Raw genomic sequence first — 25,375 nt, 5'->3', positions numbered from 1 at the left:
TGTCGAGACAATGTAACTAGAGCAATACAGTGGAGCTCAGTTGTGGAACAACTTACCTGTAGACCTAAGACAGGCATCTTCACTGGCCGATTTCAAAGCTAAATGAAGTCGGCACAGTTTAAAGTAATATCTAAATTTTAAGTAAATTTTAGACACGGCCTCCATGGAAAGCTAGCCTGCAGAACAGGCGGTTTATTTTTTGCGGGGTTATTGCGAGATCGCGCGAAGCGCGACCCCACGAGCGCGGAGCGCGAGGGAAAAAAAATCGCCCCCACGCGACCCGCAAAATAGAAACTCGCACTTCGCGCTTCGACCCGCAAAATAAACCGCCTGTTCTGCAGGCTATGGAAAGCAGGCATTTTGTTTTGTTATTTTGAATTTGTTGTTATTAAATTTTTGTAGTGCCAACTAGAGAATTCTTCCAGAATGGGAGTGGATGGAGAAGGGGGGTGGTCGAAGCTCCTTCGAAGAAATCAGGAGAACTTCAAGCGCGTTGTTCTCTTCTACGTTTTTTTTTAGCTCGGTGACGGGAGTAACTTGTATGTGGGTTTTTCGAGAATAAACGAGAACTTGGGCGAACTTGCGCTTTCTAACAAAACTGCGCAAATGACAACATCGTGGATTGTATTAATGTTGGTTTATTTATAACATGTATGAAACCAGATATACATCTTCACATGCAGTTATACATTTGTACAGTAGTTAATGTTTTTTTCACGTTACAATTGGTTGAGACTTGTAGCTGCTTTGTTCTTCTTCAAAATTTACCCTCAGCCAGTTCCTCTTTTAGTGCACTTCTTGGCGGCATGTTACTTTGGACCTGCCAGAGTATCATACTTTTAAACCAAAGGAGAAAAAAGTTGAAAAAAATAAAAAATAAAAAAAATAAGAAACGCTTAGAGCAGTTTTCAACTGAGTGTCGTAAAACCAAAATAATCACTCTAGCCAATCACAAAGAACACGGACAATCCAGTGAACCAATCAAAACTCGAAGCAAATAGTTGTAGCCGGCACGAAGCGCGGGAAACATGCGCGAGTGAGTCATGATGGGTTTTAGTTTTAGTTCTGATTGGCTGAGAAAGTGGCGAGAGATTTTTAAACCAATCACTAAGCGTAGTAATGCAAAACCAATGCAAACGCGAATTACTTTCGACACTCAAGTGAAAACCGCTCTAACCCCATTCTGATATTACTATATGAATACAACATAGTCTCAGAAATTAACTTGTTACTGCAGTAAATTTTCAAGAAGAAAGAGCAGCTTTGAGTACATCTAATCGTCTAGATCATTAAAACTAATACTTCATGATAACCACGGGCCCTTTTATCAACTAATTAAGGAATGTGTAACGAGCACTGGTTACTAAAAACCTCGAACAAGTGAACTTCTCTTGCAATTAAATACAACAACAATATAATACAATACTGACTAAACTGTTCGATATATGAACAACTACCTCTCACTACTCGCTTATCATTCATACCAATGATACAAATTTATGCAACAGACTTGTCAATCATGTATAATTGACAGCTTCATGCTTATTGATTAAATTGACTTATTAATATAACTTCTAATCACGGACATAAATCACGCATTCTTTTTTCTAGCGGCAATGTTACCTCTTTGTAGAAATTCTCACTCCACCTCAAAACAATTTGCGAATACGGTAATATTTTTTGTATTTAAGTTAAAATAACATGCGTCTTGGTGACCTTGTGTTTACAATAGTATAAATAAATATATCTTGGAAATAAGCTCGAGCATTTGCTTTTTTCCCTGAAAAAACGTTATTCACAGTCACGCTAAGTCTCACACGCAGCCGTGATTTGGTTCATCACGCAATCCCCTCAATTAGGAAGATCGCGTGACGAAAAGATCGCGTGACAACTCAAACAATTGCTGTGCAGGAGACTTAGTCACGGTGTGCGAACTAATTTTTTTAGATCCTTTATGAATTCGATGTGAAAACTGAACATTTTTGGTAAATATTCTTTCCTCGCAGAAGAGTATAAAATTAAATTGGACATTAGATTCCTGTACACCTTTCAGTCTATCTTTTCACTAGTGCACCCATGCTGCTTTCGGTGTCAAATTTTTGCCATGGCGGCAAATATTGTTAAATACTTGGCTCTCTTGCTTTGATAATACCCGAGAGCTTAAATGATTCCAACAGTAATATTGCGCTGTACATGTCCACCGGTCTGACCGCCAGCCACATGTCGCTCGTCACAAGATGGGCTCCCTGTTGAACGTTCTCTCCTTGCTGCCATTCCAATTGATGACGCGTTTTCCTGACACTAATGGCTCTCTGCAATCGAGTCACCCGCCCATTCACGGAGTCGGGAGCAAGTCTCGGTAAACTGCGGTCTATCCGAGGGGTTTTCTTCCCAACACTCCCGCATCAACCCGAACATCCGGGCGGGGCAACTGTCCGGACATGACAGAAGTTGCAGATTACGTATTTGCTCAATAGCTTCCTGATTTGTGGACCCGTTGTACGGCTGGCAACCGAAGGAGTACATTTCCCATAGTAAGACCCCGTATGACCACACGTCTGTCATGTGACTAAACTGCAGAGTGTTGAGCGCTTCCGGTGCCATCCATCTCACCGGAAGTAACGCACTACTGTGTACCCAGGAGTAATCCGAGGGGTATTTGTAGCTTCCGATGCCAAGATTTGATATTTTTAAGATGTTGCCTTCGGTCACGTAGCAGTTTCTGGCGGCAATATCGCAGTGAACGAAGTGATTCTCCACAAGGAAGTCCATGCCGGACGCGGCTTGTAACGAGAAGTCCAATAACAGATCGTACTCGGAGATATCAGACGGTATCAAGCCCGATAGCTTGGACGCGTTGTCCACTAAGAATCGATGAAGGTCCATATCAGTACAATACTCGAATACCATGAACCGTGGCTCCTCTCCAGCAGACACACCAATCAAACTCAGGATGTTAATGTCCTGTAAATTGGCCAAAATGGACGTCTCCTTCTTGAAGTTCTCTAAGGCAGCCGTTGGCACATCGCTTTTGAGGCGTTTGATGGCGATTTCCACGTCTGCGTCGTTAGAGTCGACTTTTATCAGCGCACCTTTGCAGACCTTAGAGAATCCTCCTTCACCAAGACTTTCAAGAAACTTCACTTTGCCGTGGTTTACTTCGTGGTTCTGTTAAAGATGGAATCAAATGTTTCTGTTATATTGGACAATAAAATATATCTACTATGTACGGTGTCTCTTGATAAAAAGTTGATGCTGTGCGCAACCTAAAATAACTTTTGTTGGTGACGTTTCGACAACCTGACTTCCTCTTAGAGTCAAGATGACTTCCACTCAGGTTGTCGAAACGTCCACAGTCACCAGCAACAGTTCTTTTCAAAACTACCCTTACCCGATCGATAACACTTTACGAACTATTCCTAACGTACCAACGAATCTATTAACTGCTTACCCATGCACGATACGACTTAACGCAACTGGGAACTTAAATTATGTCACGGAAAAAAATAATGAACAGCCAAAATTTAAATTTGTGTCGTAGGAAACTTAAAAATAATAGTCCATTTATATTAACAATTGCTATATTAGGACACTGAAACTGTTAACAAGCGTCTTTGGCTCTGGATGGCTCGGATGGAAATGGATTGCAACTTGAAAAAGTGAGGCTAACGTTTCCAAGTTCTTTCCGCCCGTCTTTAAAAAATTCGGTATTTGTAGCCAAAGTTTGATTTCTATCCCCAAATCAAGGTTACATCTTCTTTTAGATTTTTAAAGATAATGTTTTTTATGGGTAAAGCTGCCTACCACTAATTTCAGAACAGTTTAGACCAAAAATCTGCGAAATCCCCGTGACATAGACCCTTTAACGCAACCTGCGATCAGGCGTTCTCTTTTACCCGCGAAAAAAAGAACACCTGATCGCATGTTATAAAGAACACCGCAGCACAACTGACCTGATTAAAGACGCACGACTTGATCTCACTTATACTTTGCTTCAAATCAAAGCTCGGATGCTGCAAGGTACTCTGGGTACTCTTGGAGATAGAACCGGAAGAGTTGTGGTCCTTCTGCGGCAGTGCGCTCTTTCTGTGCTGAACCTTCAAGTACACGATGATTGACAGGAACGCCACAATCAAAACTGCCATGATAATGGAAATGACGTAGATGGTTCGTAGATTATAGATGGTTCGTACTTGTTTTTGCGCCTGTTTTTTACCTGTGTTCCCTGAAGGGCCTAAACAGGGTACAATGTGACAGTCAGTAACGGTTTGTTTTCAAATGGGTTGTCAAACAATACTTTTACCTGGGTGGGTAGGTGGGGATGGAGAGGGGAGGGAGTAACCCCAGGAGAACTGGGTAACTTGTACCGTTGGGCAATTGGAAACTTTCACGCTGTACCAAACCATGAAATGCTATATTTAATTTTCAAAACCATATTTCTAACTTCGCGGTGGTTAAATTGTACAGTAACTTTGTCGCTGTTACACAAAATCACCAAATGAACTAAATTTCATTGATGCAATTTGTAAAACTGTATCCCATACCAAACTGTTAAAACTGATATACAGTGGAACCTCGATTTAACGAACGATATTCTTCGCCCCAGTAATAGGAGGGGAGTGAATAGGGGTAATTTAAATCCGCCGATCCGTCACAATTTAATGACCGAATCCGTCGATCCGTTGTAATTTAATGACCAAATTCTATTGAAGGATCCGAAAATCCATTTAAAAATATGCTCTGAATCCGAAATCCGGGCCAAAATATAGTCAAAATCCGTCGATCCGTTTTTCTATTCACCCCCCTCTAATAGTAAAACATGTGGAAAAGAACCTCGATATAACGAAACCTCATTATAGCGAACATATTTTGCCAGTCCCTTGGCCTTTTGTTATTTCGAGGTTCCACTGTATCTCCTTTCCGAATAACTAAAATGGATACCATGTTACAGAACAAAATATACAGACTTATTTAAACTGGTCCAGATTAACTGTAGTATTAACTCATTAATACTCCAAAACCATACCCTTGAAAGCAGAAAATAGCTATTGCGATATATGGAAAGAAATCAGATTTAAACTTACCAGTCGCAGAACATTTTTTAATGTCACAAGTCTCCTTCTCGTAACCCGGACCAACATAACACCACGGCATCGCACCATGTCCTTTTGGATTGCGGCAGAAGTTGTGAGGGGGGTCCATGTACGGCCACGTACGGCAGGGGCGTCCCGATTTGGTAGCGTTCTGTCGGCCAGCATATGTTTCTCCGGTGCCGTTATAACAATCTGGAACTTTAAAAATACACGTAGTTGAAAAGTACCCAACAATAATCCAAATCACAAGAATGACAATATTAAAGGGACTATGTCACGGGGATTTCGGAGTTTTGGGGGTCTAAACTGTTCTGATATAAGTGGTAGGCAACTTTACCTATGAAAAACATTATCTTTGAACATTTAACGGAAGATATGACATTATTTATTTGCAGGAGCCCAATGGGCTCCTGTTATTTGTGAATAGAAATTAAACTTCGGCTATAAATATCGATTTTTTTTAAGGCGCGCGGAACAACTTGAAAACATTGGCTAACGTTTTCAAATTCCAATCCATTTCCATCCAAGCCAGCCGCAGCCAAACGCGCTTTTAAACAGATTTTTAGGTTTAGGTTTATTTCTATTTTTCTGAGACAGAACAGTTCAGCAGTGTAAGGTTTTACTCACCTTGAATCCCAGGACGAGGCAGAACTGGAAGTGAAGGAGTGGCTGGAGTTGACAATCCTGAAAAATAAAGGGAAAACAGCATTACAAAATGAACTGTTCGCCGCGGCAAGGAAAATATATAATACTGGTACGTTTGGATTGGCCATGTTCTAAGGATGCGGCCTTGCAGGGTGTTGAGAACACTTTACAGATTGTTGTCGTGGATTCCCACCGCTATCTTGTAGAAATGTCAAAACTGAGACTTGGATGAGTCCGCAATTTAATAGACTTCCTACAAGTTGAGGCGCGAACAGCGAGCGCGAGGGTCTTCTAACACCAAACCGGAAACGAGAAGCAAACGACTTTCAGAAAGTCTAACAATTTACATCTTACTACAGTGGAACCTCGTTTAACGAACCTCTATATAGCGAAGTCCTCGATATAACGAATGACATTCTTCGCTCCAGTAATAGTAAACTGTATGAGAAAGAACCTCGATATAACGAAACCTCGTTATAGCGAACAAATTTTGCCAGTCCCTTGGCCCTTCGTTATATCGAGGTTTCACTGTAGTTGCTAAGCAACATGACGTGACGTGTTCGAGAAGTCTTGATTCCACTGTGTTTCCACTGAACAATACTGAACAAACTTTTCTGTGTTTCTAAGAAGACTTGCCAAAACAAACAATGCATGGCTTACTCCTGTCCATCCTTAAGGTGGATTTCCACTGACGCGTAATTTTTTACGTGCGTGAAAAAATTTAGAGACAATGTATGAACGACTTGCGTTAACGTGAACGCAAATCGTTCATACATTGTCTCTAAATTTTTCACGCGCGTAAAAAATTACGCATCAGTGGAAATCCAGCATTAGTCTCCTTCGCAGACGTTTTCTTGGATGTCACGCAACGCGCGTTGAGTTACATAGTGTTTAGCTGTTAGGCTTATTGGAGACACATCCCCTCAAAAAAACGTGTGAAGGAGACTTGTCCATCTCCGACTGTAATAACATTTGCGCTCCACTTACCCGGTATTCCAAGCGAAGTGCAGTAAGAATGGTCTTTGTTGTCACGTTTGGGGAGGGCGGAGCAGTTTGGCAGTAAAGCGCTGAACATTGGATCCATCTGCGCGAACTGCAGCTCCGACAAACAAACGTCTTCAAACAGAGCAAAACAGTCCTCACGGCACAGACGAGGCTTGGAGTCCTGGGTACGAGCATCGCACGTTGGGAAGATATGAAAACACATGGCGGGTATGCCAAATTGCATGCACCTGTCAAACCGGAATAACCTGATTAGTTGCTAATGTCAACCTTCGCACAGTAAAAAAATAATGCCTGATTAAAGCCACTTTGTTTATTATCAACTTGACAAGGTAAACCGCCGTGGACCCGTGGTGAAGGCTGTTCACGGCCAGGCGTTCGTTAAGCTAAGAGGCAAACCCTCCTCCTTTTTTCACTTGCCGTTCTTCGCGCTGTTTCCCAACTAACCGAACGCCAGGGACAGGATAGCCGTGGTGAAATGGAAAGCTGACGGCGATTCGAGCGCAAATCCTTTGCACTTACAAAGGAATAACGCTCGAAACGTCAGCTTTCCAAAATCGTTAGGCGGTTAATTTATTTTATCAACTTCTAATTGATGATAAACTGCGTACAGTATTCAATTTGCAACTACACAGAACATACGCGTTAAGGTATTTTAAGCCAAAAATCTTGAATAATTTCCCTCTCAAAGACAACGCGCGCACTTCTTGGTCAATAAACGAACAGTTAACGACAAAAGAACCAAACGAATTCATGAATTTGCACTAGAACACGTGGAGTTTCAACAAATGTCTGCCTGCCTGTTTGTCTGTCTGCCTGCCTGCCTGTCTGTCTGTCTGTCTGTGTCTGCTTGTCTGTCTGTCTGTCTGCCTACCTGCCTGCCTGTTGGTATGCCTGCCTGTCTGTCTATCTGTCTGCCTGCCTATATATATGCCTCTATATATTTGTAAGGCGCATTTGGTCATATTTACATGATAATTTGCGCCATAGAAATCTTAAATATTATTATCATTTGTCTGTCTGTCTGCCCACCTGTCTGTTTGTCTGTCTGTCTGCCTGTTTGCCTCTCTGTCTGTCTGTCTGTCTGTCTGTCTGTCTATCCGTTGTGAGTGCCGCTTACCTTTCAGACATCTGATTGGCAGCTCGAATCACCGTAAGTGCCATTGACAGTTTCTTTTCAATGTCTTGCTGATGTCGTCCTTTGAAAGGAACCCAGATGCTTTGATTACCAATGAAATTTGCACACGCTTCTCCACGATAAGACTCACACGCGCCTTGGAATGGTGGAAGGGTCCTGTAAAAGAACAAGAATCGATTACATCCTGTTCAGTGGTCCACAATGCTAAATACTCGTTACTTACAATAACAAGAACCTTTTTTGTTGAGCGCTCTTTCCCGAAAAAGTTTAGTGAGCCCGTGGTTTTCATAAGAGAGGTTGCTAAATGAGATAATGAATGTATGAAATCATATATTTGAACTGCGAATGAAGAATAAATGAAGGGAAAATCCTCGCAAGCCTGAGTCCCGGCAAGCCTGATTTTTTCAGGCTTTCTTTTCGCAACTGCTTAAGTTGTGTTCATAACTGCGAGGGTCTTCCCTTCATTTATTCTTCATCCGCAGTTCAAATATATGATTTCATATATTCATAATTTAATCTTTATCTTCACCGGGTATATTACGAACCAATTTAATGACCAACTCCCAATTGGCTTGTTATCTCAATTGGTTAGAGCGCTGCACCGGTATCGCAGAAGTCAGGGTTCGAGTCCCGGCAAGCCTGACTTTTTTCAGTCTTTCTTTACGCAACTGCTCAAGTTGTCTGAGACGGTGTTCAAACTGCGAGGATGACAACGGGCTGACGTCACAGTTTTCGGGATGCTAGCGAGTTTTGATTGATTGATTGATCGCTTGATTGATTGATTGATTGATTGATTGTTTGATAAGAATCGGAATGCGTCGAAGAAAACTTCCTTTAAAATTGTAAGTGCAAGTTTAGTCTCTTCAAAAATGGACACCACTTACTTTCTACTTCACGATGATTTTGCGCAAATTAAAAACTTTTTTCTAATCATCGCGTTGCTGTTCTATTGTAATTTTTAGTTGCTGTTGCGGTTGACGATATTTTAGAGCTTTTGTTTTTTTGTTACTGTACTGTTTGTTGTAACACTTACCTCAAAGATCCTGTGGCTGGTCGGCTAATGTCTGTAACAAGAAAAGACAAAACAAATGAATAAAACAAAACAAGGAAACACTGGATCTTAAATGATCACTGCCATCTGTTAATAGCGCGATTTAATTTCAAAATCTATTAAGCGGTGGGACGAAAGTTTCTCGTTTGTAATCCATCTTAACCTTCGTCAGCCGAAACCATCCTTAATCATTTTGGTTTTTTTTTTTCTTTATTGGTGTTTTTCTATATAAGAAATATATTATTTTGAGGTTTCCTATTAAGTTGAAAAAAAAAAATCAGAAAAAATGACTTGGCATACTTCCCTGGGACCTCTATCATACTATCAAACTTTCATTTCTCATCTCCAGCGTTCTGCTGTTGCCATTTATCATTTACAATATTGATATGTTCTTTAAAATACACTACCTGGTTTCTCAGAGTTCGGATCACTTTTAACTGTGAAAATAATAAAAAAACAAATGGTTTTAAGAGAATGATAACTTTATTAGAAGACGAAAAATAACAACACAATAGAAATTCTTAAAGATGGGATTTGGACTGTAAACTATTTGGGCAAAATCTCAAATAACGAATTCCTTTTCTGAAAGTTAAGATGAGTCCGCAGTTTCGTAAGAGAGGTTGCTAAGTGACATCGAATCCTTATGACGTCATACTGACGTGATAACTTTTGGAGCATGAAGTTTGTTGATTGGTTATTGATGATCTGGAACCCTTCAAGTCCTTTCACGAACGTTTGCTTTGAAAAACTCACTTAATTCCCGACGGAAGTTAGAAAAAAATTCCAAGCAGCGCAACAACAGGGTTAACTGCGACTCCAACTGAACAAAATATTGTTGACCCCGATAGCTCGAACCTTTAAGGGAAATCGAAAAAGGTTCGAGATATCGGGAGTTCGAGTTATCGAAGGTAAAATTAGAAACAAAACGACCTGGATGGGAATCGGAAAAGGTCGAGTTAGCGGGAGGTCCGGGTTATTGAGGGTTCGAGTTATCGAGATTCAACTGTATAACAATTTTGTAGCCTTCCACGCGAACGCTCTTTGTGCTTGTCACGTAATCGAACGTTGCGGAGGAACGCGTGACTAGCGAAAAGAACGTCTGTGTAGGAGACAAGGAGAATTTGACTGGAAATCGTAAGCAGCAAAAAGAAAAGGTAAATAATCGAAAAAACTGTACTTGAGATGGGAGGAGTGTTGAGATATCCATTGATTTTCAACCACGCCTGCGCGGTAGCTGTTCCTCCGGGACCTTTCGCCCTGCACTGAAATATCCCAGCATCCTTCGCTTTAGCCCGTCGAATCCTGAGCCGCGATCCCCAACGGAAAGCGGTTACCTTGTAAGTTGGATGCGCCTCACTGACAGGCCGGCCGTCTTTGTACCACGTGATGTTAACCTGTACCTTTTTACTGCTCAGTCTGCATTTGAAGATAACCGGCTTGTTTTCAAACATTGTTATGTTGTTATCCAGACTCACTTTGAACTTGGGTACTGTTCATGAGCAAAAAACAACGTCAATTAGCGTTATGAAGTCCTCTCTTCGGCCTTCACTCCACGAATAAAACCTCCTGTCTCTGGAAGCATTTGAACAATATGTTCGTGTGGTACTACTTGTTACGCTGTACAAGGTGGTTCTAAAGCCTGGTTTTCACTAGCGACGTAAGCACAAGTGCAAGAATAACAGCTCTTATTTCACCGTGAAAACGGCTTCGAGTCAAGCAAAAGCATAAGCGCATTGCAGTTTTATGCTTGTGCTGTCCTTTTTACGTGATTGCGCTTTTGCTTGCGTCGCTAGTGAAAACCAGGCTTAGCTCTAGTCTGTAGATGAAACCCTAACGTGTAACCATTCAAATGAAAGCTATTGAGCAGTACTTTCATGTGGTACTGTTTATTATGCTGTACAAGTTGGTTCTAACTGTTAAGTCTGTGGATGAAACCCTAGTGTGTGACCATTCAAATGAAACCTTATAAGCAGTACTTTCGTGTGGCACTGTACAAGGTGCTTGTAACTGCAGACAAAACCCTAGTGTGTGACCATTCAAATGAAAGCTACCGAGTGGCAGTTTTAGTTTTGATGTTGTTTCCAATATTTAGTCTCAGGAGTCAATGAGTTTAACGTGGGTCCACAATAGGGCTCGCCTTTTTCTCTTGTTAAAGTAAAGTCGACTTTTGTCCAAATTTTGGCTTATGCGCATGCACTAAAGTACATTTTTGTACAATTTTTAATGGAATCTTCCTCAAAATCTTGCTGCATTGTGGAAAAGTGCTTTTTAAGCAAAGTTAAGGGAAATTCAGGATCGTACCATCAAAAATTCAGTTTAACGGTAGAAAAAAACCCAGTTTTTGGAGAAATTCAGCACTGAAAGGGTTAAAGGGGCTAGGTCACGGTATTTTAGGTAATTCTATTTATTTTCGTTACTTAAGAGCACTTAACTTTAAAGTGGCAGAACAAAAGTCTTTTATTAGCAAAATCACGGCCACATAACAAACAAGGATGATTTTCGAGCATTGTAAATGACATTTTCATACAGATTTAGATAAACTTGAAAAATGTCGGGCCGACGTTTTTCACGTTTACCCGAAAGCAATCCATTTTAATCTTCTCGAATTTTGCCCATCCTACCGTTTTTGGCCTTTCTGTGTTTCTTTTAAGTTCTTCTACAGTTTTAAGCCGTTATCGTGACATTTCAGTTAATTCTATGACCAGTTGGACAGTGCCGAAATTACCTAGAATTGCGTAACACAGCCCCTTTAAAGGGACATGGTCAGCGTTCAGACCGCGCTGACCTGGACACTAGTTTTCACGTTTTGAAATTTTAACCCGAAATCAAAAATACGCGTAGAGAACCTTGAGAAATCTGCTTCAATCTTCTCAGTGTTTCACTTAATGGGAAAGTTTAGAAGAAAAAAAAAACACTGAGAAGATTGAAGCAGATTTCTCAAGGTTCTCTACGCGTATTTTGAAGGTTCGTTTTGAAAAAGTCCACGGTGGACTTTTTTCAAAACGTGAAAAGTAGTGTCCAGGTCAGCACGGTAAGAACGCTGACGATGTCCCTTTAACCTCGCTATCTCACCCTTCTTTACGCCCGAATCCCGATCCCACCCAATTTTTTTAAAGAGTTTCTTTTTATAACAATAAACTGTAATACGTACCTTGAGAGACCACTCTGATACAGCTCTTATAATCAGGATCCCCCACAGCCGGCATACTGGCGCAGTCAGGCAACAGCTTGGACACGTACGGAAATTTACGCGCGATTTTACGAGCGCGCTCGAAATCGAACTTACAGATGTTATTCTTCAAAACCAGGCAATCATCTTGACAAAACTTCCTCGGCTTGGCTTTAGAATGGGACATATCACACGGCGGAAAAGCGTAATTACACAACGTTGGCAACACGTAATCCCGGCATCCCTGGGAAACGAACTCTGCCAACATGTCATAGTTGCTTTTCACCTTGGAGCCCTGCGCAGCCTGGGACACAGTCTTTAAGCTGACATAAACCTGCTGACCGTCGAGATAAGGCTTGCATAGCTCACCACCAGAGTACAGCTCACACACCGGGTACCTAGAATGGAGAATTTACACTCAGCTTTATATTTCCTTCATTCTCGTCCCCAGAGCCCTTTTCGTTTCTCTTAGCTGGGGAGGCTTCGGCACAAGAAACGAAGGGCTCTTAGCAGTAGGTTCATTGAACAAATTCGACATTTTGTATCGGTTGTTTGAAACAAAAAAGTCTTGAACGGAAGTCAAAAACGCCATGACTCTCTCACACATTAAAAAAAACATCACGACTGTATACCATTCTCGTCCCCTTTCGTTTCTCTTAGCCGACTGGGCCTTGGCACAAGAAAACGAAAGGCTCTGGGAACACAGGATTTTTAAATTAATTCGATTTTTTAAACGTAACGACTCTTCCATACATTCTTTTGAAACGTCATGACTGCATACATGAAGACCGGAAGTCCTAGAATCTTGGACGGGAAATCCTGTGTCCCCAGAGCCCTTCGTTTTCTCCTGCCAAGGGCCCAGCCGGCTAAGAGAAACGAAAGGGCTATGGGAACGAGAATGGACTGCATACATGAAGACCAGATCCTTTCGTTTCTCGCGCCAGCCCCTGCCGGCTAAGTTACCCTTTCCACGACTATTACCCAACCCTCTGCCTCACCTCAATTCAAATACCCGAGGTACTGTTACGTACCATTGTTTTGTTATCACTATTCTAAACAGTGACATTTTTTTGGACTGATAAGATCAAAAACCCCAACGTCGACATACAATTTCTCCTTTATGGTCTCAATACAGCCGCCTCCTCAGGCGCCTCGCATTTTTGCTGCAATAACAAAGCGAGCGCGAAGCGCGAGGGACCACGGGAAGGAGAAGGATGAGGTCTCTCTTCCATTCGCCTTCCCTTCCTCCCTTGTGCGCCCATTTCCCCAAACAAGAGAGAGGCGTCTGGGTACGAAGCAGGTCTCAATACGTTTCCTTCAGAACAGACGGGAAAAACTTTCTTCAAATATCATGATGAAGGTAATTTCATCTTGGTAATCACTACCTTGTTTCCTATGGCCCATATGCCCCTTAACTTGATTATGTATTGATTATATCAGGAGAAAAGAGATGCGAATCACGCTTGCGAAAGAAAGACGACAAAGCAAAGCCGAGCACTGCTTTTTGTCAAAAAAAAAAAATTATTTTTTAGCTAACAGGATCAGTTTTGCGGCGCGACGAGAATTTTCTCAAATTTGATTGTGCAGATTTGTGTTTTGCCAAAAAACGAAACTGCACGCATATACAGTCGATAGAAGCATTAGCAGTGAAAAAGGTTTTTACAGACAAAACATGAAACAGACGGCTTAGAAACTCTTTGAACGTTACGAAACGAAGAATTTGTTCATATGTGCACGCAAGAAAGATAGCCTCTCCAAAAAATTTACTCAAATTATTTGTCTGTTTGTTTGTTTATTTGCTTGTCTGTTTTTAATTTACTTATTTTATTTCACTTATTAATACACGGTTAAAATTCTTCAGGCAAACTTAACTAAACATTACTTAACTACAATACCTAAACCTGCTTTCCGTGAATGCCGTGTCTCAAATTTGTAAAATAAAGAGTAAGTAATCTCTTAAATTGATTAAGCGATTTTGTTTCTGCTCTAAGATTACAGGGTATAGTAGGCTGTTCCCGAGAGCTGCGCCGCTAGGACGAAAGAATTCTACGTTTCTACGTTCTTCTTCTGTTTCAATTCTACGTCTGTGGTCTTTGTACACGTAAACACTTCAGATGAAAGCTGAGAAGATTTCTTATCGCTTCGAGCAAGATTCTTCGTACATTAACCATTACAGTGTGGTCCATGAGAGATAACAACTCTTTCCTCCAACGGAAATGAAGAGGATACTCAGTAATCTAAAGACAATAGAAATTTTTTACGCGATTCAAAGAAAATTTGCCGCGAATTTGGCATCCTTAAGTAATAACGGATGCTTAAAGTGTCAAGGTGACAGATTTCCTTTAAGTTAAAACAGACTTGTGTGTAAAATCCACTTTAGTTGTGAGACTAGAGTTTCACAGTGTATAAGATAATTATTGCTGCATCAGATCTTAGTCGAGATAAAGATTGAAAGTTGTTTTGAGAATGTTCCAGAGCTGTACAGATCAAGCGTTAATCGTTTTATATGCGTTTTTAATCACCTGGTTCGAAGACAATTTAGACTTCAAAAACAAACAAACTGGATTGTTTTCTATACACGGAAGAGTTTGTTTTAAGTAATTTTAAAACAGTCTGAAAATATTTTTGTCGCTTTTAATGGACAGATACTTTGAAATTACGCACGATATAGCACAAAAACTGTGCAATAAACGAAAAACCATTGCAAACTTGACGTGGTAGTCTTTCCAAATCTCTTTGGGTTATTTGTGGTCTTTGCCTGCGTTAAGGCAGTGCGGTTAAATGTAACCTAAAATAAACCTCAACATACTGTTTCCCTTACAGCTGCCTCTTCGTCTGTTTGTTACAATTTAGTTGTTATTTGCTTGTGTATCGCCAGATTACCTTGGCCGCGTGATACGAAGGAGGTTGAAGTTGCCGGTCAATTTGACCGCCAAAGGACGGAAGAGGATTATCAAAAGACCTCAAAACAGTCGAATAAACCGTAAAACTCTTCTATTAAAGGTTATCAGTCGTTTCTGTGTTTAAACGTTCATTGAGTCTACAATTCGCGTATTTCCCGCCCAATGGATTTGATATAAAGACATACGAGAAACATTTGTGGAGTCTCGATTTTCTTCGTAAAGCGTACAACTCTTAAAATTGAGCTTTACTCAAAGACGAAGAAAAACATATGGGGGAAATTAATTAAAGTGAACTGCTTTGTCTTGTAATAAAAAACACTTGCAATTTCCTTTGTGAAGTGAAAATTGATTGCTTCCCCCTATCATTCCAAGTTACCACAATTTTCACTGTTCTCTCCGCTCTCGTTACATTTTAAGGTCATTAATTATATTTTACTCAAGAGCTTTTTTATTTCTTCAGGTTCTATTGTAGGTTAGTAATCAAGATACCCACTAATACAAATTAAAACCAGGCAAATTGTCCGAGTGCTGTCTTTCTTTAACTTGCATTTTTCTTGGAGAAATTTCCCGTGCAAATTCCCACAAATCAGTACAGTGATAGAAACAGAAGCGTTTTTCCTTTGTTAAACTTCATAACAAGGCAAACAGTGAACTCGTGTTTTAAGGCACGTTCGAGTACGAGTTTATACTCTTAACCCTTTTCAAGTTAGTGTGCGACCAATCACATGTAAGCTATTGAGTAGTACTTTCATGTGATACTGTGGGGTTTGTTTCTGGATAAACCCTGTGTGTGACCATTCAAATGAAAGCTCTTGAGTAGTACTTTCATGGTAGTGCTTAGTGTGCTGTACAAGGTGGTTCTTACTCTTATGTTTCTGGATAAACCCTAGTGTGTGACCATTCAAATGAAAGCTACTGAGCAGTACTTTCATGTGGTACTCGGCTGTTATTATTGTGCTGTACAAGGTGGTTCTTACTCTTATGTTTCTGGATAAACCCTAGTGTGTGACCATTCAAATGAAAGCTATTGAGCAGTACTTTCTTGTGGTACTGTTTATTGTGCTGTACAAGGTGGTTCTTACTCTTTATATGTCTCTGAATAAAACCCTAGTGTGTGACCATTCAAATGAAAGCTATTGAGCAGTACTTTCATGTGGTACTGTTTATTGTGCTGTACAAGGTGGTTCTTACTCTTACGTCTGTGGATAAAACCCCAGTGTGTGACCATTTAAATTTAAATATAAGCTACTAAGCAGTACTTTCATGTCGTACTATTGCACTTTCCAAGATTTTCCAAAATTGCACTTTGTCATTTTCGTTTCAAAGCACTCTCACTCTTGTTTAAATTCTAAATTGTAATTCCCATTGAAACCCAATGGACCCGGTTGTCCTCTCCGGTTTTTCAAAGGAGCAATAACGCCATTAGCTGGATAAATCACTATCCATGATCCAGAGGAGAGCATACATGGCAGGTTTTTTAAGTCCCGTTTGGATTGCGTTATCCATCCATTGAACAACAAAGGCTTCAACTGTACATAAGTCGTAATGGGAAACTATTTTTTTTTTCTTTTTAAACGATATTTTATCTAAAAATCTAGCAACACACACCCAAGAAACATTTTCGTTCAGTCTTTTTTTTATTCTATGAAAGACTACAAATACATGTACTCGATTTTAAGTTCACTGGAGAGGAGCAAGGCTCCTTTTGTTTTCTTGGTATTTCTTCAGTGGAGTTTCCTCTAGCAAGGGATTTTGTAACGACAACTTTTAGCGGAATTGTTTCCAAGAAAAACATCAAAAACACATGATTGACTTGTCTTGCTCACTTATGCATGTATAACGAACTCTGACACAATAAAATCCCCCATACAGCATAAAAAAGTTACTGTAAATTTACTCGAAAATAATGACAATTGAAACCTTGTGTCTTAAGGGATTTACAAAATAGCGCAAATCTAATGTTCCAGACACATTCCGAGAAATGACGCGGCTAAAACTATGTACAACTTGAGATGGGAAAAGATGACAGTTTTATTGCCTCAGTTTCTAAACGGAAAAATGTAATTGTCATACTTCTGTTTTTTCCAGATTAGCAAAGGTTAGCTGCGAAAATTTAATCCAAACAGTCTGGAAAGATTTTTTGTTTAGTCGGAATCTGTCTCACATGATTCACTTATTATTCAATTTTGTCAGGGAAGTTGCTAAGCAACAGACGTATCGTTATGACGCCAAAATGACGTGACAACTGTCGTGTGTTCGGAAATTGCTCGTAAACTTTCCTGATTGGATAACAAGAAGAACGGAAACACTTCGGGTGTTTGCCTTCCCGCGCAATACAAGACGGAAACCCGACGACATTTTCATCACAGACTCAAGATCTTTAAGAAAATATTTTCATTCTATCTTCGCCAACAAAACAAAGGCAAAATTGACGATGTTTAGGCTGTTGTTTTAGCGTTTTACAAAGAGTGGACCACATCTACAGGAAAAATCTATGAAATCATATCTGCTGAAACATTTGGTTCATTTAAATGATCAGTATAGCTTTAATAGTCAAACGACAACTTACATTTTCGCCAGTTACCAGACTGGTAGCTATTCTACCGAGTATTTAACTGTTATTCTGAGCTACACAGCGCTACGTGACTTGGCTAGTAGCGGATGGCCGGCGGTTACTTTATCGGTATTTTGCGGGATCAGTCGGGATGCCTTGCATTAGGATGCGGGAAGGATAAACTAAGTTTGTGGTCAAATTAATAATAAATTATCAAATCCTACACATCCGAGAGCTCCACTGAGAGATAAGATTCATTTGACTTCATCCTTGACCCGAAGAGTTCTTCCTAAAGTACAACTCCATTTATAGAAAATCTTACGGTGCCAAAGTGAAGTTTTAACAGATTTTTGGAAATTTTCAGTGACAAAAAAGCGAAAAACAAAAGGTATTACATAAAAGTATGTCTCAATAGCTTTCATATGGATGGTCACACTAAAGGATTTCATCCACAGACTAAAAAAATTACAACCACGCTACGACTCAAGTACTATGGGCATTAATATATTTTAAGCTCCATATAATTTGTCATTACTTACTGGCAATAAAACAGCATGCCAAACGGTATGAGATGAGAAAAAACACTCAGTTTGATCTATTAAAATTTTCCATTAGGCTCGAAAACTGAGTGAAGCTTGAAGGAAAACAATTACGTGTTAAAATACTAAAATAAAATGCTATTACCACGCCCAATATAGGAACACAGTTTGTACTTCCACGCTAGCTGGGTCGTCAGTGCTTTATGACATATTCAATGCTCGTTTATGTAAAGGCGTAAAAAAAGTCTTCATAAAGGCAAGAACACGTAGACTAAACTAATCTAATGTTGTAACCGGAGTCAGGCTTAAAAAAAGAAAAACAATTAAGGTTTTTGTGGATTCAGACTTTACTTTGTGGTAATCAGGTCACGTCCCGCCTAAGAACAGTATAAATACCACAAAGAAAATACAGCAAGGTGTTTTGCCCCCAATCTCTAGCTTTCTTGTAGCTGAAATGATAATTGCTGAGCAGATGAATCGAAGCCGCTACAAGAAAGTTATCAGATTTGTATATAAGATAGCAATTATTCTGTTAATTAGGCTTGCGAGCGCAGAGTATAGGTGAGTGAATAACCAGCACCGGATATTTCAGTAAAAACGCTTTGTATAATTATAAAGTTCACTGCAGCACAGGATGTTTAAAAAGATCCCGTAAAAAACTTAAATGAGGAGGACGAAAACAAACTGGAAATTTTTAAACAAGGAAGTTTGAATCTTTGTCTTCCGGTCTTTAACTGCTTCATCATGCTTTTAGATGTAAGTTTATGTTTGATCCCTGTTGGAATTCACTTTATGGCCTACGGAGGAATCAACATGACATGAAAAAATTCCAGTTCATTTTCGATGCCCATCTTTCAAGGTCGAAAATTGACATTGAATTTTATCTTAACTGATGAAAATCTTTGTGCTTTGTGTGTGTGGCTCATCCATAATGTCAACATATCGTATAACCTTAATATCAGAGCTAAAAAATGATTTACTTTGGACGAAGTGAATTACACACAAAAATATTCGCCTTTCAGATTTTTAACGCGCGAATTTCGCGCGCTCCAAAATCGGAGCTTTTTTTATAACATACATGACTTAAAAATTAACATACATCGGAATTTTAGCTTTTGCAATATGGCATTTTAATAATTAATGTTCTGTTCTGTTCAGTTCTGCAAGAATCAAATTTTATACAGCGGTATTCAAGGGAAAGAGTCCGATGAGATTCTGACAAATGTTGCAGTCAGTGATTTTTGTTAAAATTGTTTCAATCTCTTACCACTCAACTTCAACACAAACAAACTCTTGTTATCCTCAACAGACCTAAATAGCATTATAATTTTATTTACAGCTTTTTTCTCATCAAATTTTCACACAATATTGATTTCCCTTCATTAGCAGTGGTTTTACGTGAACAATAGCACATGAAAACCTCAGTGATATAGTACAGTGTTAAATTTCAAATAAGTGAAAACGCATTTCGAATCGATCTACTTTAAAAGTCCAAGCTGCGAGCAAAAAGGGTGTTTTTTCCTCATTTTCCGCAGTAAACAAAAAATGTCGTGATGAACGTGTTTTTGTTAGAGGGATGAACTGCTTTGCCAAAACGGATGTAAAACTGCAATTTAGATGTTATGCTCGTTTTCAAACCGTTCCCGTTCCGCTTGCGCGCATTTTGTACCCAAGCAAAACCCACTTCACATTTCTTCAGTAAAATGAATGCGGCTCCTTTGCAAAACACTTGAAAGATTTTCCCTTTGATGGCCTTAGCAAGTAGTGATAAAGGACAGCTTATTAGTTATGCTTCGTGCAAACGTTGGCGTATTTCAGGAAAGTTTCAGAGCAAATTTGACACCAAATTGATTCGATCTTCGAACTTCTGTTGCATGTTATTCTACGTGTAGGAAAGTGTTTTTCAGTCACACTTGACAAAGCCTAAATGAATTTTGCTCGACAGCTTTATTCGCTTTTCTCGCAGTAAGTGACAATGACTTCAAAGGAGACGAACAAAACATATACAATTAACTATTGTGTTGAATATTAAATCCATACTTGACTCAATTGCAAAGGTTTGAAATGAACATAACGCACTAACGAAGATAAAAGATGCGATATTTCGCTTCCACAATGGAAGCTGATGGTGGTCTTCTAAATATAGCCGTATCGAGCAAAACAGATAAACAGCAAACAATGTAGCTTGACATCGCTCGTCAACTGGAAGCCCTTTTCCAAAATCCGAGACGGCAACCATGGAAAATATTGACCTCATTTGCATGAAGTTTGAATGAAAATGAACTGAACCGTGTTTGAAAGAAAAACTGTTAATGAACAATGACCATGAAATATGCCTCGTAAAGCGGCGATTTCACACACAAAGAACTTCTGTGTCAAGCATCTGACAAATGAAGTAAGTTGAAAGATAGCCAGCCGAGTGTATAACACAATCTTTGGAGGCACTGCACAAAAACGCAACAGCACGAAGCACACTGCATAGAATTTAAAAGACCCTGAAACGAACAACGAAATCAAAACTTGTCGATTTCAAATGAACTACCGGTTCGGTTTGATGGCCAGAAAATAATCATTGCCCCTCCATGAGATCTAGTAATCTCGAAGGCCATGCTGTCGCGGTATAGAATTACCGACATTAAATTCTCTGAGCTGTACGCAAGCCAAAAATCGTGTTCATAGTAAGACAAGTTTAACGAGAGAAACAGCATTGTTAAGAGAGATTAGACTAACAGTGTTCACTTACTTGGAGTTTCGTCCTCGGGTTCTTGTACGAGATCCTTTTCTTGAAGTTTTTCTCTGAGCTTCGGCTGTCAGAATAGATTGAATATAATCAGCATAAACACGGACATATACAGTTTCTAATGGCAGACACATCGAGAAACACATGCTGAACAAAGCGAAGAGGAGTGTTTCTCGCACGAACTATTGCTTCTAAGGCATGAATAAAGGCTTAATAAACAACCTACTATCATAAAAATACAGTTCTCTTGACCGTGGATTTGATTTAATCCCACAAATTGAAGTAATTCCGAAGCACAGTGCGAAACATGCTCAAAAGGGACCAGGCAAACAGCTCATGTTTACCGTGGATTTAAATTGATCAAAAATACGACCGCAAGAAGCAGAAATCCGCTAAGAAATGCCTTAGACAGTAGCTCAAGGCATTTTTAGAGATTTCACTCCTCGTAGATGTTTTGTCACCTAAAACCATCTTTCATGTTATAAGTAAACACGGTGAACAGACAACATGATCAAATCAAACCCTAAAGGCCACAACGGTGTCGAGCAGATCACAAATATTCACCTACCTGGTACATAATACAAGTCCACAACCAGAAACACACACACCAACAACGCCACAAACTTCATTGATTCTCCTGGTCAAGCCTGGGAGAGAACAGATGCACTGTTATTTCACCATTGGCGAGCTATTCAATCCCATTTCTGACAAAGCGCATTCGCTCTATCTGTGATTGTTCGCAGAAAAGGACATTTGGCGGTATGCGTGACGTCACGAGTCTGCCCCCAGCGCTTCACCGAACGGCTCTCTTATTTCTCCTTGAAATTAATTGCATCAAATTGTTTGATTGCATTGGTCAACAAATAATTAAATTAGATCGTATTTCATGGATTATAAAGATGGAATTTCGGCTATGTAAAACCATACGGCTTTCATTCAACGCTTCAATACTGAAACAACGCTCAAAAGCTTGCAAATCCCTGATTTGTGGCGAAAAATTTGCGAGGAATCAAACAAATGTCACATTGAAGTTTTGTTGTAGTCGGGGTTGAGTGAGACCGGAGCGTTATACAAACATTCATGTAATTGAAGGCCGCTACCAAGGCGACAATCTTAAGACGGTGGAATAATTGAGATAAGAGAGAGCGACAGCGAACTACGCTCTCTGAAATCGTAAAACTCACTTGAATATGCACTTCGTAGAGGCGAATCCCACTACAGCTTATTCCTCAATACAATTGCGTGTCTGTAAGCCAGCCAGCGTTCGAGTAAAAGCCAGCAATAAATTGATATCTTGTTGGAGATAAGCACATCAATGTGACAGCCCATCACATGTCTATCAGCGCTTCAGTGCTTAAATAGTTTGTATTGTTCTCACGAGCGGATGGACAAACCATCACGTACAGAGCTAACTGTTACAACTGGGAGTTCACCTTAATAATCATTAATCATTTGAAAAAATGGAGCAGACCATACAAAATCGAAGGTTAGACTAGAAATTTTCGAAGAAAAACGCGCGTTTGTTCGACGATGTTGCTTGTGTTTAAAGAGCTTTTCCCCGCGCGGTTACACCCCGGCTAGGGCTTGTTACCTTGTGAAAAATAACAGTCCTGCCTTTAGACTTATGGAACAATTTAGGAAACATTAAAATGTCCCAAATGCCAAAGCATGGGTCAAACCCCGAGGGTAGTCTTTGAGGAATTTACTCGACTGTAATTTCATCCGAATTTTCTGTGTTTACCGCGCGCTGGTCTGGTTTTTTTATAATCGAAATCTCAGTTCCTAAAAGAAAACATTTACTCTGTATTTTTCTTTCCTGCTTAATCAACCAGCTGTCCGCTGACTTGTAAGAACTGTTAAAGTTCTTAGTAGAAGAGTTCTTTTGAACGGGTGTACAAAATTCGGAGTACAGATGTTAATGTGTAAAACATAGAGGGGAAATAGGTGGTGGTACTCAAATTTTTGAGTGCTTATAGCCTGAGGATGTTTCTTGCCGAGTGCCGTATCTTAATGAGCAAGTTTATAAACAAACAATCAAGTACTTAACCAGATGTCACTATTTGCACACGACATAAAGCTTACGAGGCATTGCCTTCATGACAAATAAAAAACAATGTTCAATCATGTCACAAGAAGTGCTCGACATCCCGTAAAAAACAACAAACGAGACGGTAAAATAGCATAGAAACACGGTCATCTTTCTACATCGCACCGTTTCTCGTTCGACTCGATAGAGTTCAAACGTTTTAGTCTAACAATGTCAAAATACATCAAGCATTAAAAGACTAAAAAATAATGGCTCATAACCGACGGAGTTCGGAACCTTTGAAGACACAAAGAAGCGGCCCGAGCTTAGTGGGAAACTAATTAAAATCTGCGCAATAACCGAGAATAATATCATTTTGATAATTCCATTTCTTATTAGCGTGTGTGTGCGGTATTTTAATTGGAAAAGTTCAATTTAAATAAATAACTTATGATTCTTTCAGGGCATACTACTATAAAAAATAATAATCCAGTGAAAAGAACAATCAGTGAACTCTATTTTTAAAAAAGTTTTAAGTTTAAAATAACAAAAATACACACGCTTCTGCTTGCTATCCGACAAACAGACAGAAACAAAATCCATGAAATCTGACAGTCAGACAGTATTCCTAACAATCTTTTCCTCTGGAAGTTTCCTTGTCAAATTTGCTATCCGTTATTTCGCCTTGCGGGAGATGTGGTTTTCCTTTTATGGTTTATTGTCATTATTGCCTTCTTAATTACTGCCTCTCAATGGTATCTTATAATCAGGGGGTTATTAACAATGTAACATATTGTGCTACTGTGTTCATGGGTCTTTAACCAGTTTTAGAAAAATGATAAACCCCGGGGGTCGCGGATTCTCTCTAATTAGTGAAAAAATAAGGTCACTGATTAAGTACAATAAAAAAAGTTTCTAAACCATCTTGTTGCCTTCTCTGACCGCAACTGGCTACAACAAAATAATGAAATCGAAGACGCTTATGAGAACATTGATACCGATAGTGTTTTGCTACTAAAATTTTCCAAAAAAATGCACCTTTTCTAACTGTATATCAGGTGTACAAAGAAAAAGAAATATATCTCTGAAATTTTTAAGTTGATGGCTATGTTGGGAACGCTGTTTGACGGCTTAGAATAACCCAAAAACCGGACAATTTAGCTCTCGACTTTTCGGGCTTTTCTCTTATTCTCGGTCAGCTCTTTCTTCGATTTCTGTTGACGTGTGCATTCTCAGAGCATCTCACGGAATCAACGGATGCTTTTTTTCTCTTTTCTCTTCAAAGAATGATATGTTGTACTTTACCTGCACTGGTCTCAGTAATGAGTTTACCCAATGTGACAGAAGCAGTGTCACGAGAGGTTTTCTAAGTTTTTGTGTAAACTATGTTAGAATAACTTATCAACAAAATGTCCCTTGAACAACAAAGGAAAGGGATAAATTCGTTCTCCAAGATATGGACTAACTGGCATATCAATGGGTTTTAGGAAATTTTCTTCCAAGTAAGTGTCAAATCAGTCAAACCTGAAAGCGTCGGCCCGACTTTTTCACGTTTTAGGCTACTTCTTTCCTACCAGTCAGTAACCACACTACTGTTTGACAGTTTCTTGACCATTTTAGCAAGGACAGGCCACTATTTGTGGATTTCCAATTAATACCAACAGCCAACATCAGTTTTGCTTTTATGAAAAGGCAAACTGCATAAGATTGAAATTGGTTGAAAAGTCAGCTTATCTATTCCAAAAAAGGGAGAAAAGTAAAGAAAAGAGGAATTCCGGATGAAACTGCAAACGTTTAAAGCACGTGTGTTCAGCGCGGAGAAAAAAATGAAAAACTGAAAGGAAGTACGTCATTATTCTAAAACTGTTCTGAATCAGTGACAGTGATCGTTACAGGAAAACACTAGTTTGGGATGAAAAGGATGAAGAGCTAAAATTAGAACATGCAAATTGAATGTGAAGCTCAGCTAAAACTGCATTGGTAAAGGACGTTGTAACAAATGATGTTTTATAAACAAGAAAGTGCTTTCCCTCATCATGAAACGTGGTGTAGCGAGTAAGCCCACGTGTGTCTAATGTAGTTTTTATCGTCAGTAATAATATATCATGTTTCCATCGTCTTCTGAGCTTTATATGTTAATTCTCTCTCTTTACTGGTTGCTAATTCGGTTACTGATTTTTTAGATATTAGATTTAAGATATGATTCTCTTTATTCTCATTTCGTGTCTCCAAGACAACGTATTGACAGTACGGTGTAAGGAGAAAACAGAGTTTTGATCACACTCCGAGAAACTACTTTAATTTTGAAAAATCAAAAAATGCTCAGCAAAAGATCAAACTTTACAGTAACTATGTAACTCAATAAAATTAAGCAGAATTTTCTCTTCAGTTAAGTGTTACAAATGAATATTCAAACGCGTTCAAATGCAATCTATCTGTGTTAATCCTCTAACAATTGCAAGTTCCTCCAATACTGTTTCTTAGAAGCAGAAACCCATTATGGTTTCTGTTAGAA

At 39.4% G+C, this 25,375-nt stretch overlaps 1 protein-coding gene across 5 annotated transcripts in view; it reads right to left on the bottom strand.

Moving 5' to 3' along the window:
• Positions 1 to 622: 622 nt before the first annotated feature.
• LOC144637732 (tyrosine-protein kinase transmembrane receptor Ror-like) overlaps positions 623 to 25,375 on the bottom strand; it is a 39,537-nt gene continuing 14,784 nt past the window's right edge. For 3 of the 5 annotated variants that reach the window (XM_078496807.1, XM_078496808.1, XM_078496806.1), the window contains 12 exons: positions 21,403 to 21,481; positions 20,838 to 20,901; positions 12,081 to 12,496; positions 10,107 to 10,418; positions 9,337 to 9,366; positions 8,912 to 8,942; positions 7,861 to 8,034; positions 6,726 to 6,970; positions 5,721 to 5,777; positions 5,085 to 5,291; positions 3,954 to 4,234; positions 623 to 3,168 (listed from right to left, as the gene is read on the bottom strand). In XM_078496807.1, the coding sequence (XP_078352933.1) occupies positions 2,302 to 3,168; positions 3,954 to 4,234; positions 5,085 to 5,291; positions 5,721 to 5,777; positions 6,726 to 6,970; positions 7,861 to 8,034; positions 8,912 to 8,942; positions 9,337 to 9,366; positions 10,107 to 10,418; positions 12,081 to 12,496; positions 20,838 to 20,901; positions 21,403 to 21,463 (2,745 nt within the window). In that variant the 5' untranslated portion in view covers positions 21,464 to 21,481 and the 3' untranslated portion in view covers positions 623 to 2,301. Of the gene's footprint in view, positions 3,169 to 3,953; positions 4,235 to 5,084; positions 5,292 to 5,720; positions 5,778 to 6,725; positions 6,971 to 7,860; positions 8,035 to 8,911; positions 8,943 to 9,336; positions 9,367 to 10,106; positions 10,419 to 12,080; positions 12,497 to 20,837; positions 20,902 to 21,402; positions 25,221 to 25,375 lie in introns of those variants that run through there. The other 2 variants (XM_078496809.1, XM_078496805.1) reach the window with 2 other exon arrangements.

Source organism: Oculina patagonica, chromosome 14, assembly GCF_052425735.1.
Source record: "Oculina patagonica isolate OP01 chromosome 14, crgOcupat, whole genome shotgun sequence".
Classification (NCBI taxonomy): Eukaryota; Metazoa; Cnidaria; class Anthozoa; order Scleractinia; family Oculinidae; genus Oculina; species Oculina patagonica.
The sequence above is the reverse complement of the archived record's forward strand: the minus strand, read 5'-3'. Positions and strand labels throughout refer to the sequence as shown.